At 40.8% G+C, this 18,256-nt stretch overlaps 1 protein-coding gene across 10 annotated transcripts in view; it reads right to left on the bottom strand.

Moving 5' to 3' along the window:
* Window positions 1–18,256, bottom strand: part of nfic (nuclear factor I/C) — a 408,020-nt gene that overhangs the window by 86,696 nt on the left and 303,068 nt on the right. The window contains exon 11 of one of the 10 annotated variants that reach the window (XM_056275693.1): window positions 2,431–2,446. The exons of 8 other annotated variants lie outside the window; for them this stretch is intronic. In XM_056275693.1, the coding sequence (XP_056131668.1) occupies window positions 2,444–2,446 (3 nt within the window). In that variant the 3' untranslated portion in view covers window positions 2,431–2,443. Of the gene's footprint in view, window positions 1–2,430; window positions 2,447–12,086; window positions 12,376–18,256 lie in introns of those variants that run through there. One more of the 10 variants, XM_056275692.1, reaches the window with a different exon arrangement.

Genomic DNA, 18,256 nt, shown 5'->3' with positions numbered 1-18,256 from the left:
CTTGCTTTTTGTGCTAAGTTTATATACATTAACCTTGTTGTTCTGGACTGCATCTGTCTGTTGTTGTCTTTGCTGTCCCTCGATTTTCTCGACAACCGTTCCTCCACGCAAAAATAAGACACCGAGACCGCTGGATCCCAGTGTCCTCTTATGAAGCTGATGCTTGAAATTATTATTTGCACAGAAGCTGTTATTGCTGATGTATGTCTTCAGGTGAATCATACAACAACAAATTGAATGTGTTTTTAATGGTGACAGTGATTTATCATTCAATGCGTGCAATGTTTTTCATGCTGCTCCTGGTATGAAGAATGATTATTAATATCCACTAAACATACCAACGTTTTGTACCGTATTGCTCTCTCAAATAAGTCTTAAAGCGTACTGCACCACTTTCTATACTGTGAGCGCATAGCAATTAAAGAGATAGTACACTTATTTTTTGCTATAGGTGCGCCGTGATTCTGGACGATTTCGTGCTTGTTATCTCCACAACCATCTGGCGAGCCCTGGAAATCACCTCTCTACACCCAGGCTGAGAACCAGTAGAGCATAGACTACTACTACAGATTCATTTCGTTTTGTTTTTTTTTGTATATCCTCACGAGAGAGGGGAATGTGCCCTGGATCAGTGGTCGAAGTCCATTGCATTTATTTACAGCCCACAAGTCGAGCGTTTTTAGTTTTTAGTTTTCAACGGAGGGTGTAGAATGCACCCCCCCCCCGATCATATACAGGTGAGCATATGAAGTCTAAACTTACAAACTAAATGCTGGTTTATCTTTATGTTGTGGATTAGCAGTTTGTTGTGCACGTGTGGATCTATGGAACACTAAACGTTAAACACTTAAATGACAAATTACGTATTTCACATCTTATTGTAACATCTGTCATGTTTTGTTAATGGACATGAACACAGAGATAAGGGTGGAGTGGGATTAGCCTATGAATGGAATGGGAGATGGACATAGGCGGACTTAAACATCTGGGAGCCAGTTTCAAGAGCTAATGTGGGGCCCTACCCCACAAAAAAAACCCAAAACAAAAGAAAAAAACAAAACATAAGAGGGGAAAAAAGTGAGAATTCAAGTTGGTTTGCATCAATAACGGTATATTTTCTGACTTGAACTTAAAAGCATGATGTGCACTTTCAGTATCATGGACAGCTCAACATAATAACCCAAACAATTACCTTCATGAAAAACTGAAACAAGGACATTTGTGCTTTGGACTGAGGAGAAGCCTCGTCCTTCTCAGTGACAAGGACCTTCGCTAGCTGCCGTATTGGACAGGTCAAGTCAAGCTCAGATGTCGGCTTAGCGCCCACTAGTGGTGGTTCTCGTGTGTCAGCTTTGAATGAAGTAACCACAGCTGCTCGCCACAATAATTTAAATTTAAAAAAATAAAAGTGGGTGAATTATTAAATTCTTGCATGTCAGTCGGGGGGGGGGTGTTCAACTGAAATAGGTGAAACAGCTAAGGTCACCAATGGACAGTGACTTGTTGACATGAGCACAAGTACACAAGGCTTAATTTTTTGAGCAGCATAGAATTTGGAATGTCACTCTGAGCTTGAGTTGGCCTGCATCAATCTACAAATTAAAGCATTGAAAAGGATTTCTGTCATTTTTACACAAGAGCACATGTTTACAGATTGCTACAACATGAAATTATAAAACCAATAGTTAAGATAAGAAATTATACTTATCTTAAATGATAAATGTAAACAAAGCTTGTTCAGTTAGACTATTTATGTCTTTATATTTCATTCCTAAATAATTTGCCATGTATACAATCAATTTTAATACTTGGGTTTAGGGGTATACAATCAATAAGTAGCTTAAGTTATGTCTGTGTACATACAATATAAACAGAATCCCTAGCAAAGTTGTTTCAGCAGCCTCTTCTCTTGGTTGTATGAAGCAGCTGTCTTACTGGTGTGTATGTCTTGAGTTGTATCTTCATTCGGTTTGCTATCTAGAGATTAACAGGAGTGAAGAATGTGGGAGGGCAGCACTTGGTTTTGATTGCAGCAGCTACATTAGCGTTACCATTTGGACAAATTTAAGGTTAGGGGAAAGTACCGTGAAATGGCACCTCTTAACACTAAAAGCTAAGTGGTTGTAAGGGATTTCTAGTGGGCTAACATAAACAGGCACCACATGCACTTTGCTCAGAAAAGAGTTGGATGACTGTTAGCTAGCAGGCTAGCTAGTCTGCTGACATTAATACAGTGCAGTCAGGGACCACGTGTATTTGACTTGGATATGAGTAGGTGAAAGTCAGCATTACCTATCAGGAATTTGTACGATAATCTTGAAGGGAACTAGAAGTTCTTTACTTAGAATTGTAGTTCTCCTGTGGCTTCTTGCCGCATTAGCAGCATACGATAAGGTGGTGTATCCCCAACTCTTTCCTGTCCTTAGTCTCCACTTTTTGCTTCTCACTGGAGAGAAGAGAACAAAGAAGAGATTTGTGGGGTGGGTACCATCTTAAATACGGTAAGTAGTGAAGCTAACTTGAACAGCAGCTGACCCTGTGACAATTTCAGTCAATGACTTGATTTAGGATTGTTGTCTTTGCCTTCCAGAGGACTGAACTCTAACTGCAGTATTTTCTAGTAGCAAGAACTATTACCTGCAGCTCACAAGAATGGGGTCAAAAACAAATTATGTGTTTAACAATCAGTATCTAGCATATCTTCAAGTCAGTGCTAATTTGGTTCACTTTGACCAAAGACATTGTTTATTTTTATTCTGTTTCGTTTAGAATCAAGCTGGACAAGTGGAAGACAATGATGGAAAACGTACAATTCTCAGGCGTCTTTGACTTTTCAAAGCTTTACAGAACATGGTGAGTGAAGAAGTTTAATCTTTAATCTAAATAGTGAAATAATTATCACAATTGTTTCACATTAATTGATTTTGATAATAATCACAGCATTCAGTACTCTTTCCTCCAAAATGGCTCAGCACCATTGCAAAAATGACCAAGGCTGTGTCTGAGTTTTTTCTGTTTGTATGAGGTGTGAAAATTTGAGTTTAAGTCACTGAGGCAATGTTGACAATTTACATTATTACTAAAACTGCAATGCTTATCAGATTCCTTTCTACATTAAAGCTGTTGGATTTTGCTCCAAGCTGCAAGGAACTTTGACCTGCTCACGATGAACTTCAAAGTCTGACGAGTTAAAGATCGAAGTTGATGAGGAGCTATTCAAATTTCTTCTGATGAGACCAGACCTTTGTGTATTAGATATTTGTGTAACACAAACAATCATTTGTGTACCACTACTACTTTCTGCTGCTCCTGTTAGGGGTCACCACAGTGGATCATCTGTTTCCATCTCCTCCTGTCCTCTGCATCTTCCTCTGTCATACCAGCCACCTGCATGTCCTCCCTCACCACATCCATAAACCTCCTCTTTGGCCCTCCTCTTCTCCTCTTCCCTGGCAGCTCCATATTCAGCATCCTTCTCCCAATATACCCAGCATCTCTCCTCCACACATGTCCAAACCATCTCAATCTTGTCTCTCTTGCTTTGTCTCCAAACCGTCCAACCTGAGCTGTCCCTCTAATATACTCATTCCTAATCCTGTCCTTCTTCATCACTCCCAGTGAAAATCTTATCATCTTCATCTCTGCCACCTCCAGCTCCACCTCCTGTCTTTTCATCAGTGCCACTGTCTCCAAACCATACAACATAGCTTGTCTCACTACCATCTTGTAAACCTTCCCTTTAACTCTTGCTGGTACCCTTCTGTCACAAATCACTCCTGACACTCTTCTCCACCCACTCCACCCTGCCTGCACTCTCTTCTTCCCCTCTCTTCTGCACTCCCTGTTACTTTGGACAGTTGACCGCAAGTATTTAAACTCATACGCCTTTGTCCCCTCTACTGCTTAGTTTTTAGAGATTTTTGTCATTTAATTTAAAGCACAAAGGGAGGCATGTTGAAAATATCAGTGGGCCGTCTTTTGTTCGTGTGACTATATACACGTGTAGAAGTGGTTGTTTGTCATCACAGCAGTCTGTCTAACAACATGAGGGGTCTTTCAGCATAGTTACAATAAAATCTACATTTCATTCCAGACCAGCATCATATCCACCATCATAACACTGACTGAGTGCCTACTTGTGTCAGGTAAGTGTGCAGGTGTGTAGTGTGTAGGTACAGGTAAGTGTGTAGGTGTGGCAGGGTGGAGTGGGTGGAGAAGAGTGTCAGGAGTGATTTGTGACAGAAGGGTACCAGCAAGAGTTAAAGGGAAGGTTTACAAGATGGTAGTGAGACAAGCTATGTTGTATGGTTTGGAGACAGTGGCACTGATGAAAAGACAGGAGGTGGAGCTGGAGGTGGCAGAGATGAAGATGATAAGATTTTCACTGGGAGTGATGAAGAAGGACAGGATTAGGAATGAGTATATTAGAGGGACAGCTCAGGTTGGACGGTTTGGAGACAAAGCAAGAGAGACAAGATTGAGATGGTTTGGACATGTGTGGAGGAGAGATGCTGGGTATATTGGGAGAAGGATGCTGAATATGGAGCTGCCAGGGAAGAGGAGAAGAGGAGGGCCAAAGAGGAGGTTTATGGATGTGGTGAGGGAGGACATGCAGGTGGCTGGTATGACAGAGGAAGATGCAGAGGACAGGAGGAGATGGAAACAGATGATCCACTGTGGTGACCCCTAACAGGAGCAGCAGAAAGTAGTAGTGGTACACAAATGATTGTTTGTGTTACACAAATATCTAATACACAAAGGTCTGGTCTCATCAGAAGAAATTTGAATAGCTCCTCATCAACTTCGATCTTTAACTCGTCAGACTTTGAAGTTCATCGTGAGCAGGTCAAAGTTCCTTGCAGCTTGGAGCAAAATCCAACAGCTTTAATGTAGAAAGGAATCTGATAAGCATTGCAGTTTTAGTAATAATGTAAATTGTCAACATTGCCTCAGTGACTTAAACTCAAATTTTCACACCTCATACAAACAGAAAAAACTCAGACACAGCCTTGGTCATTTTTGCAATGGTGCTGAGCCATTTTGGAGGAAAGAGTACTGAATGCTGTGATTATTATCAAAATCAATTAATGTGAAACAATTGTGATAATTATTTCACTATTTAGATTAAAGATTAAACTTCTTCACTCACCATGTTCTGTAAAGCTTTGAAAAGTCAAAGACGCCTGAGAATTGTACGTTTTCCATCATTGTCTTCCACTTGTCCAGCTTGATTCTAAACGAAACAGAATAAAAATAAACAATGTCTTTGGTCAAAGTGAACCAAATTAGCACTGACTTGAAGATATGCTAGATACTGATTGTTAAACACATAATTTACAGGTAAGTGTGTAGGTGTGTAGTGTGTAGGTACAGGTAAGTGTGTAGTGTGTAGTGTGTAGGTACAGGTAAGTGTGCAGGTGTGTAGTGTGTAGGTACAGGTACGTGTGTAGGTGTGTGGTGTGTAGGTACTCCTGTCTTTCAGTCAGTGCCACTGTCTCCAAACCATATAACATAGCTGGTCTCACAACCATCTTGTAAACCTTCCCTTTAACTCTTGCTGGTACCCTTGTGTAACAAATCACTCCTGACACTCTTCTCCACCCACTCCACCTTGCCTGCACTCTCTTCTTCACCTCTCTCCTGCACTCCCCATTACTTTGGACAGTTGACACCAAGTATTTAAACTCGTGTGCCTTCGTCACCTCTACTCCTTGCATCCTCACCATTCCACTGTCCTCCCTCTCATTCATGCATAGGTATTCCATCTTGCTCTGACTGACTTTCATTCCTCTTCTCTCCAGTGCATACCTCCACCTCTCCAGGCTCTCCTCCACCTGCACCCTACTCTCACTACAGATCACAATGTCATCTGCAAACATCATAGTCCATTGAGACTCCTGCCTGACCTCCTCCGTCAACCTGTCCATCACCATTGCAAACAAGAAAGGGCTCAGAGCCGATCCTTGATGTAATCCCACCTCCACCTTGAACCCATCTGTCATTCCAACCACACACCTCACCACTGTCACACTTCCCTCATACATATCCTGCACCACTCCTACATACTTCTCTGCAACTCCTGACTTCCTCATACAATACCACACCTCCTCTCTCGGCACCCTGTCGTATGCTTTCTCTAAATCTACAAAGACACAATGTAACTCCTTCTGGTCTTCTCTATACTTCTCCATCAACATTCTCAAAGCAAACATCACATCTGTGGTGCTCTTTCGTGGCATGAAACCATAGTGCTGCTCGCTGATTATCACCTCTCCTCTTAAGCTAGCTTCTATTACTCTTTCCCATATCTTCATGCTGTGGCTGATCAACTTTATACCTCTGTAGTTGCTACAGTTCTGCACATCACCCTTATTCTTGAAAATCGGTACCAGTATGCTTCTTCTCCAACTCCTCAGGTATCCTCTCACTTTCCAAGATTGTGTTAAACAATCTAGTTAAAAACCCCACTGCCATCTCTCCTCCATGCCTCCACAGGTATGTCATCTTGACCAACTGCTTTTCCACTCTTCGTCCTCTTCATAGTTGCCTTCACTTCCTCCTTGCTAATCCACCGCACTTCCTGATTCATTATCCCCACGTCATACAACCTTCTCTCTCTCTCAAATTTAATTTGTGTACCACAAACAACGATTTTAAAACTAGCTGTTTTTTTACAAGTTAGGTCTTAAGTGCCATCCTGTTACTTTTGGTAATTTTATCTCATTTGAGGTTTTATGTTTTTTAATCACTGGCCCTCCCCCTTTATTCTACACCTTAATTCATAGGCCCCCTAATTCAATTAGTTTTATCTGAGTTTTCTGACCTTCTATCTATTGTCATGCCAACATATGAGAGGGTGCGTATTCTTGGCGATTTCAATATTCATGTGTGTTGTCATTTCCATTCCATGACTTCACATTTTTTGACTCTTGTAGAATCTTTTAACTTCATTCCATCGGTTAAAGGGGCCACACATTCTAAAGGCCACATCTTAGACCTTGTACTCTCATCTGGTTTCTCTCTCGAATGTCTTAATCTGGTGGATATGCCTGTATCTGACCATAAAGCTGTCATTTTCAAAGTCCCACTACAGCTGTCTATCCATAGTCACTATCCTAAAACATGCTCTCACATTCTCAACGCAGGCGCTGCAGTTAAATTCTGTGATGCTTTTAATTCATCATCCTTTAATCCCTCTTTTTAGCCCCCCTCAATCCAGATGCACCGTTAAATTCATTCAGTGATCAGTGCCTATCCACCCTCAACCAAACTGCACCATTTAAAACTAGGAAACAAAAATCAAATAACCACCCGTGGCAAAATGATCACCCTCGTGCCCTTAGAAGACGCCATAGAAAATCAGAACAACAATGAGCAACAGTTCAATAATCTGAAATTGCACATAACGCCATTAAAAACCAAATGTTAATTTACCAGAAGGTAGGTAAAGAATGTGAAATCAGCATACATCTCTGAACTAATATCAACAAATAACCACAATCATAAAGTTCTCTTTAGGGTAATTGATTCTGTTACTAATGGGGCGTCTGGGTGGCACGGCGGTCTATTCCGTTGCCTACCAACATGGGGGTTACCGTTTCCGATCCCCCTGTTACTTCCTGCTTGGTCAGGCATCCGTACAGACGCAATTGGCCATGTCTGCAGGTGGGAAGCCGGATTAGGGTATGTGTCCTGGTCGCTGCACTAATGTCTCCTCTGGTCAGTCGGGGCGCCTGTTCGGGGGGGGGGGGGGTACTGGGTGGAATAGCGTGATCCTCCCACACAATACGTCCTCTTGGTGAAACTCCTGTCAGGTGAAAAGAAGCGGTTGGCGACTCCATATGTATCAGAGGAGGCAAGTGGTAGTCTGCAGCCCTCCCCAGATCAGCAGAGGGGTGGAGCAACGACCGGGACGGCTCAGAAGAGTGGGGTTTTGGCCGAATACAATTGGGGAGAAAAAGAGGGAACCCCCCCCCCCAAAAAAAGGTCCCTCCACTTCTCTTTTTGAAGTTGATGTTGAGTTGTCTGAAAATGTTCTCACTCATTTTGTAAATAAGATGGAGAATATCAGGTCCCAAATCCAGCCAGACTCTTGCATTCGTTCCATTCCCCATGTTAATTCTGCCTCTTTTAACCACCAATTAGAATTTCAGTGTTAGAGAGTACAGTCTCCATATATACTCCTCGTCCTGCGTCTTAGACATCACTAAACTGCTCAAGGAGGTAGTTTCAACTATCAGCCCCATCATTCTGCAAATTCTTAGTAATTCTCTGGCCTCTGGTTCTTTTCCAGACAGTTTTACGCATGCCATTGTTCACCCATTGCTGAAGAAACCCAATTTAGATCTCCTGTCCCTAAGTAACTACAGACCAATCTCCAAATTGTCTTTTCTATCTAAGGTTCTGGAGAGAGTAATTTAATCTCAATTGATTTCTTTTATGAACACTAAATAGTGTTTTTGATAGTATCTAGTCTGGTTTTAGAGCACTTCATAGTACTGAGACAGCTCTAGTTAAGGTCACTAATGACCTACTGCTGATTTCAGACAGAGTTGACTGCTCGATTTTTAGTTATTTTAGACTTAAGTGCTGCCTTTGACACAGTCGATCACAACATCCTCTTACATCGCTTAGAGACTTGGGTTGGCATCAAGGACGTAGCTCTGAGCTTATTACACTCTTACCCCACCAACAGAACTTTTTCTGTTTTTCTGGGTAACTCTAATTCTTTGATGGCTCAGTTGAGTTGTGGTTTCCCTCAAGGCTGTTCTTGGCCCCCTTTTCTTTTCTATATACATGCTGCCCCTTGGCCTGGTCATTCAAAATCATGATGCGCTTTAACATTTTTATGCTGACGACCCTCAGTTATACATGCCACTAAAACCCACAGATCCTAGCGCTCTAGCAAATCTCACAACTTGCCTCTCTACCATTAAATCCTGGATGTCCGATAATTTTGTAAATTTAATGATGATAAGTCTGAGGTCATTCTGTTCTGTCCCGAATATTCCATCAGGCCATTTGTTACTAATCTTTGTGGTCTGGCCGGTAGTCTTAAGCAGGCTGCTAGGAATCCTGGGGTAATAACTGATGCCAACCCCAGTTTTGATAATCAAATCCAACATGTTGTTCAGTCATGCTTTCTCCAGCTCAAGCTAATCTCTAAAATTAGGTCATTATTATCAATTGCCGATTTGCAAAAAGTTGTGCATGCTTTTATCTATTCTCGGCTTGACTATTGTAAAGAGTTTATTCTGGTATCAGCAAGGGCTCCCTCGACCGTCTGCAGTTGGTACAAAACGTCGCTGCTCAGCTCATTACCGGTACAAAGGTAATATCATAACAGCACTCCTGTGCTGGCCTCCCTACACTGACTCCCTGTTACATTTCGAATTGATTTTAAAATGTCATTGCTCACTTTTAAGGCTTTAAATGGTCTTGCTCCTTCATACATTTCTGATTTATTGACCTGGTATATGCCCTCTGGACCATTAAGAGCTGCAGATGGAGACCTGCTGGTTATTCCCAGGTGTCAGTTTGTTACAAAAGGTGATCGGGCTTTTGCTGTTAGAGCCCCAACACTATGGACCTCTCTTCCTGTTGAGCTAAGACAAACGTTCTTTTAAATCTCGTCTTAAAACTTTTCCTTTAATTAAAGCTTTTACAAATGTTTGATATTTGTTTTTATTTATTTATACTGTTTTTATTTTAACTCTTACTTATTTGGTCTTACTCTTATTTTTGCCTTGTCTCGTTTTATTTCTTTGTAAAGCACTTTGTAACATTGTTTGAGAAAAGTGCTACATAAAAGTTATTATTTGGATTTGATGATCATGTTATCACTCTTCTGCATTACAAGCCAGCACTGAATCATCATGAGCCACAAACCTACATTGCCAGTCAGTGGTCGGAGGACGCCACTGCAAGACTGCAGGGTTCACTAATACGCACAGACTGGGATGTTTTTTTTTCTTTTCTGGCAACTAAGGTGATAGGTCACCATAATCACAGCTTACATCAAGTTTTGTATCCCCACCACTACACGAGTTAATAGTGTTAAAAAAATATCTAAACTCCAAATCCTGGCTCACTCCCATAAGAGATAAGTAGAAGGCCTTTAAATGGCAAGATGGTTTCAGTCAAACTCATAAGCTGTCAGTACATTACCAGTAAAGACTCTGTCACTTGTAACATTTGTAAACTCAAGGCACTTTCTGTCAAACCTCACCTTCTCTTGCTTCTGTACAAAAGTATAATTCAACCCATACTACTTTACTGCCCTTCCTGTTCCTTCACCAGTCATCAATAGGAATAGGCTTATCTGCATCTTGCACAGAGCATCCAAAATCATTGGCCTCCCATCCACTACCTATCAGACTTCAATAGCAAAGCCATGACACGCAGAGCTCTAACCATGACTCAGGATCCCCCTCACCCCCTTAACCCATTCCTCACATAGCTTCCTTCTGGTTGAAGGTACAGGTCTCTCACCTGGAGACGGGCCTGCTTTAAAAGGAGTTTTGTTCTCTCTGCCATTGAAGTTCTAGACTCACTGAACCTCTAAACTCTTGTGTTAAAGGAAAATAATTTTGCCACCATTTATGTGGAAGTCCAATTAGCGTTGATGGAAAATGTTGTCAGTTGAAGCAATAAATTCCTGTGTGTGCTATATCTACTGAGAAATCTGAGTTCTCCTGGTTGCAGAGCCGTGCCGGCAGTGCCTACATGTACCAGGATGCATTGCACACAAGCTTATGACACCCAACCCCTCAATCCTTCCAACCTGCCCAGCTCATGGAGGTGGGCATTTCTTGCAGCTTTGTGTACAAAAAGTTGGAACGGCATCTTAAAAACGTCACTCTTCGTTCAGAAAACTAAAAAAACAAAAACAAAACATAAATTGAACTGGACTAGTTTTATCGACAACAAACGTCTCTTCTTGTTGCCTGGATGTGACAGCTACAGGAAGAATAAAGATGAGGGAGTAAGTGTAAACTACCACAAATTACCAACAGATGTTGAGTGGTGCAAAGAATGGATCTGAGCGGTAAGAAACCCCAAATATGACGAGAACACACTGACATCAGTACTGGCAACTCTTCAGGCATAATCTTTGCATTTTGCAGCATATGACCACAACACGGACAGATATTTCAACTGTGCAATACTCTGGTGTATATTTACACTGACTTAGTGCTTCATTCATACTGTATATTCTGCACATCTTCTTCTTTCAGCTTTTCCCTGTTTTTCAGGGGTCGCCACTACAGATTTGAGGGCACAGCACCAATACTGGCCGTTGTTCATTTTTCTTATTTTTCTGTTTTTTTTATAATTTCACTGCTTATATATATTTTCTCTTCTAGAATGTGAGTAACTTGACCTAATTTCCCCTCGGGGATCAATAAAGTATGTTGATCGGGTTTCTTAGCCATGCAAAACCTGGAATAGTCACCGAGTTTGAAATGGGCGTTCTTCAAAATGTCTTTTCAGGCATTCATGCAAGGCTGCAGATAGATCGAGTTAACTTTGAGATTACACATCTTGGCCATGCAGAGAACACTGGCATTTACTGAAACTTTGTTTTTCAAAATTTAACAAACGTTTTTATTATGCGTTGATAGTTCATCTTTTGGTCTTTATAATTTTTTATTAAATGCCTAGATTTAAAAAAGTGCATAACAGGTTATGACCAAATATCTTGTTTATAACAGGGTGAAAGAGGTTTTAAAACTTATTCCTTCTCACTTAGAAAACCCACCCCAAGGGCAAAAGATCCCCCATTCTGTCACAAATGGTTTATTCTTAACCATATATCACCCTCCCCCCAAAAAACCTGCTTTGCCCTGTTTTGGAAGAAAATGCCTCTTGCCTCTGAAGTGAAATGTGAATGACCTCTGCATACACCAGCAGGTATGATTCTGCATGCATCTGACATAGGTGTACCTGCAGCCAACTTTGATAGCCATTAGTGTGAAAATAAAAAAATCAAGTTTGTTATATATATATAGAAAACAACTTTATTCAAACCACCACGTTACAATGTGTTATTCGATTTTCAAATAAAAGTTTATTATATTGCACATCATACTTTGACAAGACAAAGTCCAGATCAGTCCCAACTAGCTTCAAGGTAAACATGTCATTGTTAGCTGCACTGAAGTTTAGCAGCATTATTACACAAAGGCTTGCATATCACATGGTCAAAGCTCATCCGTTGCTTTGTCCGCTTCAGCATACTGTCTGTACTGACCACTGGGGGAGGATATTTGGCTCTGATGCGATGTACGACACAGGCAGATAAGACAATGCAGTTCCTTTTGCCAAATTTCTACCCACTCAACAAAAAATCAATAAGCAGCCAAACGATATTGTCTGCAGAGAGCAAAAGAAAGCAAAGAAGGTGGTTATTAATCAGGAAGCCCTAAGTACTGATCATATACTGTAATTTTAGCAGCTATTGCAAACACAAAACACAGTGGTCATTGTAATTGCAAGTTACATTAGTGAAGACAACAATTAACGTCAGGGTGACAATAACCTGGGCAACTGTTTAGCCAATATAATAGGTCGATGTGCTTGCCAACAGAAAGTTTAGTGAGACATGGGAAAATATACAACAGAATGTATCTGGGTAACAAGAGGTTGCCGTGCAATCAGTACAAATGTGTTGAGAAAAGCGCTTGTCCAATGTTGCTGTGGATCTCCACCCTAGTCTATAGCTGTTTGTTGGCCAAAACATAGCGTTAGGTGATAAAATACTCACTCAATGGTCATCTGCCCTCTCGGCCCTGCTGGTCTCAGTTGTCTTTTCCAGTTTATCTTCAGGATCTTGAAGGAAGTATCCAGTAAACCTCTGAACATCCCGAGGAGTAAAAATTTCATACAAACTATACAGTGGTGCTTGAAAGTTTGTGAGTCCTTTAGAATTTTCTATATTTCTGCAGAAATATGACCTAAAACATCATCAGATTTTCACCCAAGTCCTAAAAGTAGATAAAGAGAACCCAGTTAAACAAATGAGACAAAAATATTATACTTGGTCATTCATTTTTTGAGTAAAAGGATCCAATATTACATTTCTGTGAGTGGCAAAAGTATGTGAACCTCTAGGATTAGCAGTTAATTTGAAGGTGAAATTAGAGTCAGGTGTTTTCAATCAATGGGATGACAATCAGGTGTGAGTGGGCGCCCTGTTTTATTTAAAGAACAGGGATCTATCAAAGTCTGATCTTTACCACACGTTTGTGGAAGTGCATCATGGCAAGAACTAAGGAGATTTCTGAGGACCTCAGATAAAGTGTTGTCGATGCTCATCAGGCTTCAAAAGGTTACAAAACCATCTCTAAAGAGTCTGGACTCCACCAATCCACAGGCAGACAGATTGTGTACAAATGGAGGAAATTCAAGACCATTGTTATTATAACTGCCCTTGATATTTTTAATAAAGACGAAACGCGGAGTCTCAACGGGGGCATTTATTGCTTCAAACACCACACAGGTACATTCGTGTCGAGCACCGTGAAAACTATAAAGAATAGAATGACAGTCACAACACAGTTAGGTTAACTACTTCATAGCTTCACAAAATAATATACATTTAGAGGAATGTACCATAAAAGAAAACACATGAGCAATAGTAGCCTACACTTAACGTAAAACATGACGTACCTCGCTCCGCTTATCAAGGGGCTAGGAACATCTTAGAACGCCATCTTGAGACACGTCTTGAAACAGCTAGCAACTTGCCAGAAACTGCAACTTGCTCGTCATCTCTAACAGTCTTCTGGTCTCAAACTGCTTATCAATAGTTTCGAATCAATTGTTGTTCAGTAATCATAAACATTTAAGCTAATTCTCGAGTTATGCAGTGAACATTACGATCATTTTCATATTGCGATCTCACATGCACGCGCCTTCACCTGCTTTATCTTCAGCCAACGTGAACTTCCGCTAGGCAGGTCGGCAAGGAAAAGGTTTTCAAAATAAAAGTCCCCATACATAGGTAAAGCTACCTCGAATTAAAAATAGGTAAAAAATGACATTTGGGTTGGGGTCACTTACAGTTACCCCTCCGCAGGAGTGGTCGACCATCAAAGATCACTCCAAGAGCAAGGCATACAATAGTCGGCCAGGTCACAAAGGAAGCCAGGGTAACTTCGAAGCAACTAAAGGCCTCTCTCACATTGGCTGATGTTAATGTTCATGAGTGCACCATCAGGTGAACACTGAACAATATTGGTGTGCATGGCATGGTTGCAAGGAGAAAGCCACTGCTCTCCAAAAAGAACTTTGCTGCCCAACTGCAGTTTGCTAAAGATCACATGGACAAGCCAGAAGGCTGTTGGAAAAATGTTCTGTGGACGGATGAGACCAAAATAGAACTTTTTGGTTTAAATGAGAAGCATTATGTTTGGAGAAAGGAAAACACTGCATTCCAGCATAAGAACCTTATCCCATCTGTGAAACATGGTGGTGGTAGTATCATGGTTTGGGCCTGTTTTGCTGCATCTGTGCCAGGATGGCTTGCCATCATTGACAGAATGATGATTTCTGAATTATACCAGCGAATTCTTAAGGAAAATGTCTGGATATCTGTCCGTGAATTGAATCTCAAGAGAACGTGGGTCATGCAGCAAGACAACGACCCTAAGCACACAAGTCGTTCTACCAAAGAATGGTTAAAGAAGAATGAAGTTAATGTTTTGGAATGGCCATGTCAAAGTCCTGATCTTAATCCAATTAAAATGTTGTGGAAGGACCTGAAGCGAGCAGTTCATGTGAGGAAACCCACCAACATCCCAGAGTTGAAGCTGTTCTGTACGGAGGAATGGGCTACAATTCCTCCAAGCCGATGTGCAGGACTGATCAACAGTTACCAGAAACGTTTAGTTGCAGTTATTGCTGCACAACGGGGGTCACACCAGATTCTGAAAGCAAAGGTACACATACTTTTGCCACGCACAGATATGTAATACTGGATCGTTTTCCTCAATAAATAAATGACCAAGCATAATATTTTTGTCTCATTTGTTTAATTGGGTTCTCTTTACCTGCTTTTAGGACATGTGTGAAAATCTGATGATGTTTTAGGTCATATTAATGCAGAAATATAGAAAATTCTAAAGGGTTCACAAACTTTCTGTCATGGGGTTGGCGTCAGCGACAGCACCAAACAAGAACTGCTCACACTGAAATTCATTGCAGCAGAATGACTCAGTTTTGCTTGGCATCGGAGGGCAATTTGAACAAAGGCACTACCATTCACTGTTTGCTCTTGGCAACTCAAGATCTGGATGGTCCTCGCCGGCCATATCCTCTTGCTCGCGTCTCCTTTTTTTTCAAACTTTAAATTTTTTTTTATTATTGTCTTATTATGACAAACGATAACAATGGATGACAAAGACTTAACATATACGTAACAACCTCCCCCGCCCTCCCACTACTCTGACAGCAACGACTAAATTAGACACTATTACAACAGGAACCCCCCCCCTCCAAAAAAAGAAAAGAAAAAAAACCCCACAACTATAGCTGGAAAAAAGGAACTTGGGCAACACATTCATTCTTACCGAGTTAATGCAACGAGTAAGAGACAGGGGAAGAGAGGACCAATGTACAAAGTCAGTGTGCTCTAGATTAGAAATAAAGTTCTTCTATAAATCTGCAATTTTTTTATGTAATTATAACTCCAAGATATTTGAACTCATTTAGAGCCAGTTTGAATGGCGCAGCTGAGGGGGGGGGGGGGTCCATGACAGCAACATTCAGAGGGAACAGTTCACTCTTGCTAATATTTAATTTGTAACCAAAAACGGTACCAAACTATTCAATACAGTGGAGAACTCGAGGTAGTGATGTGGCTGCTTCTGATATGTAAAGTATGACATTGTCCACATACAGGGAGATTTTTATTTGTTTTTGTCCCCGTCCCCCCCCCCCCCCCCATACCGAAGCTCAGGCTGTCTGCACGGATAGCGGTGGCCAGGGCTTCAATAGCAAGGGCAAAAAGGAGTGGAGATAAAGGGCACACCTTCCTGGTCCCTCGTTGCAGTTTGAAATAAGGAGAGGAGAAATCATTAGTTCGAACGAAAGCTATGGGAAATGTGTACAGGAGCTTGACCCAGGCAATGAAGCTCTCATCAAAGTAAAATCTATGCAAAGTGGCGAAGAGATAATCCTCAACTAAGGACAGAGCTTGACCCAGTTGGGACATAATGTCTTGGCTTATGCAGGGGATAGGCAGTTGTCAAGGAATGCGTCTAAAAGAGACTGTTCTGCAGGTGATTCAGACTGACAAAGTTTAGTGTAAAAGTGAAATAGTTTTTAATACAGAAGTATTGGTGAGGACATCTTGCTGAGGGGATCTGATCTGGGGAAGTAAATTGTGTGCATATTGTTGTCTTAGGTGTAGAGGTAGAAGTTTGCTCGGTTAATCTCCAAATTCAAAATATATTTGCGAGTTTTTTTGTAGTAATTGAACTGCCTGGTTAGTGGAGAGGAAGGTTAAACTCAGTCTGCAAGGAAAGCCTTTTTTATACAATTCTTGGTTAGGAGGAGTTGCATATTGTTTGTCAAGTTTGAGGATATTAGTAGATAACTCCAGCAGCCTAGATTTACATTTTTTACTGACATGTGAAATATAAGAGATGATCTGACTTCAAATAAATTCCTTCAATGACTCCCAGATGGTGACATACCATGGTGGCATACCAGGAGTAGAGCTGATTTCCAAATAACATGTTGATCTGGTCAGAAAGAGTGACTGTATTCTGTATTCCCCCGTTGGAGAGCAGGAGAGGATTCAGTCACCAGAGCTTTTGATTCCTTGGCTTTTCTGAAAAATAGAGGCTTAAAAATAGTGGCGTCAGATATAGTGATACTTTCATATGAGCAGGCTCTCGAATACGAGTGATGGACTGCGGAAAAAAAGAGTACTGATTCGGTCTAGTACACGGTGTAAAACACAGTTAAAGTCCCCTCTGAGAATGCGTTCATAGGAATTAATGTCAGAAAGAAGATAAATAATTTTAGAAATAAATTGGTGGTCATCGCGGTTTGGTGCATAAATATTAACAAGGGTGACGTTTGTTGAGTATAATGCACCCGGTATGATCACATATCTCCCGAATAGGTCTTCTAGTAGAGAGGATGGACTAAACTGGATATTATTACGGTTAAGGATTGCTACACCCCTGGCTTTACTCTGAAATTTGGAGTGAAATAGATGAATTATACAATTTCTATGAATTCACTGGTGGTCAGACACTTGGAGGTGATTCTTGAAGAAACAGCTTTAAGCTGATTAATATACCTTATAAAGTTTAATTGGCGAATTAAGACCTTTGGTATTCCAGCTCAGAAAGTTCACCACCCCTTCTCCAGTAGTGCTCCCTATATTCACTGAATTAGCTAACGTACGGAAGGGGTTAAATGTTACGACTCATACCAGAGATAATGGACTAATCCAGAGAAAAAGAGATAAGAAATCTCAGGCTGTTAGCATATAGTATATTTATGAGTAAAAAATTGGCGATAAAACAAACGAAAATAAAACAAGAATGACAATAAATGAGATATCTGGGTCACATCATTAGGAATGATCTATGTGATGATGATGACGTGCAGCGCCAGTGTTGCAAACTGTATGCACAAGCCAATATGCTGGAACGCAAATTTCATATGTGTACAGATGAGGCTAAAACTGCTCTTTTTAGGGCCTACTGTACTCCACTCTATACTGCCCACTTATGGTGCACTTATAGTAAAGCAAAAATGAAAAAGCTGCAGGTAGCATATAACGATGCATTTGGAATCTTGCTCAAGCTTCCAAGATGGACAAGTGCAAGTCATATGTTTGTGACTAGTAATGTTCTCACTTTTTATACTGTGTTGAGGAATTTCATGTACAAATTTATGTGTCGATTAATTGATTCTAAGAATCTGATTATAATGCTGTTAACGGAGCCTATACAAAGTGACACCAGGTACTCCTCTTGTTTCTGGAAACATTGGAACAAATGTCTGTATAGCTTTTAATCATTGTGGACTTGTGAGCTGCTGTTTTTAGCTATATTTTTGTGTTCTTGTCTTGTGTTGTATTTCTTTGTTGTTGTCTTTAACATGGACCTACCTTTGTGTCTGAATAAAGTAAGAATAACATAAAAGAGAGGGGTCAAAATTGGCCCCTCTGCTGATGGGGAAAACTTGACAGTGCTGTCACCCACATATAAATGAACCATTCTCAAGGGAACAC

The sequence above is a fragment of the Lampris incognitus genome, chromosome 3, assembly GCF_029633865.1.
Source record: "Lampris incognitus isolate fLamInc1 chromosome 3, fLamInc1.hap2, whole genome shotgun sequence".
Taxonomy (NCBI): domain Eukaryota; kingdom Metazoa; phylum Chordata; class Actinopteri; order Lampriformes; family Lampridae; genus Lampris; species Lampris incognitus.
This window is presented reverse-complemented; position numbering and strand designations above follow the sequence as displayed.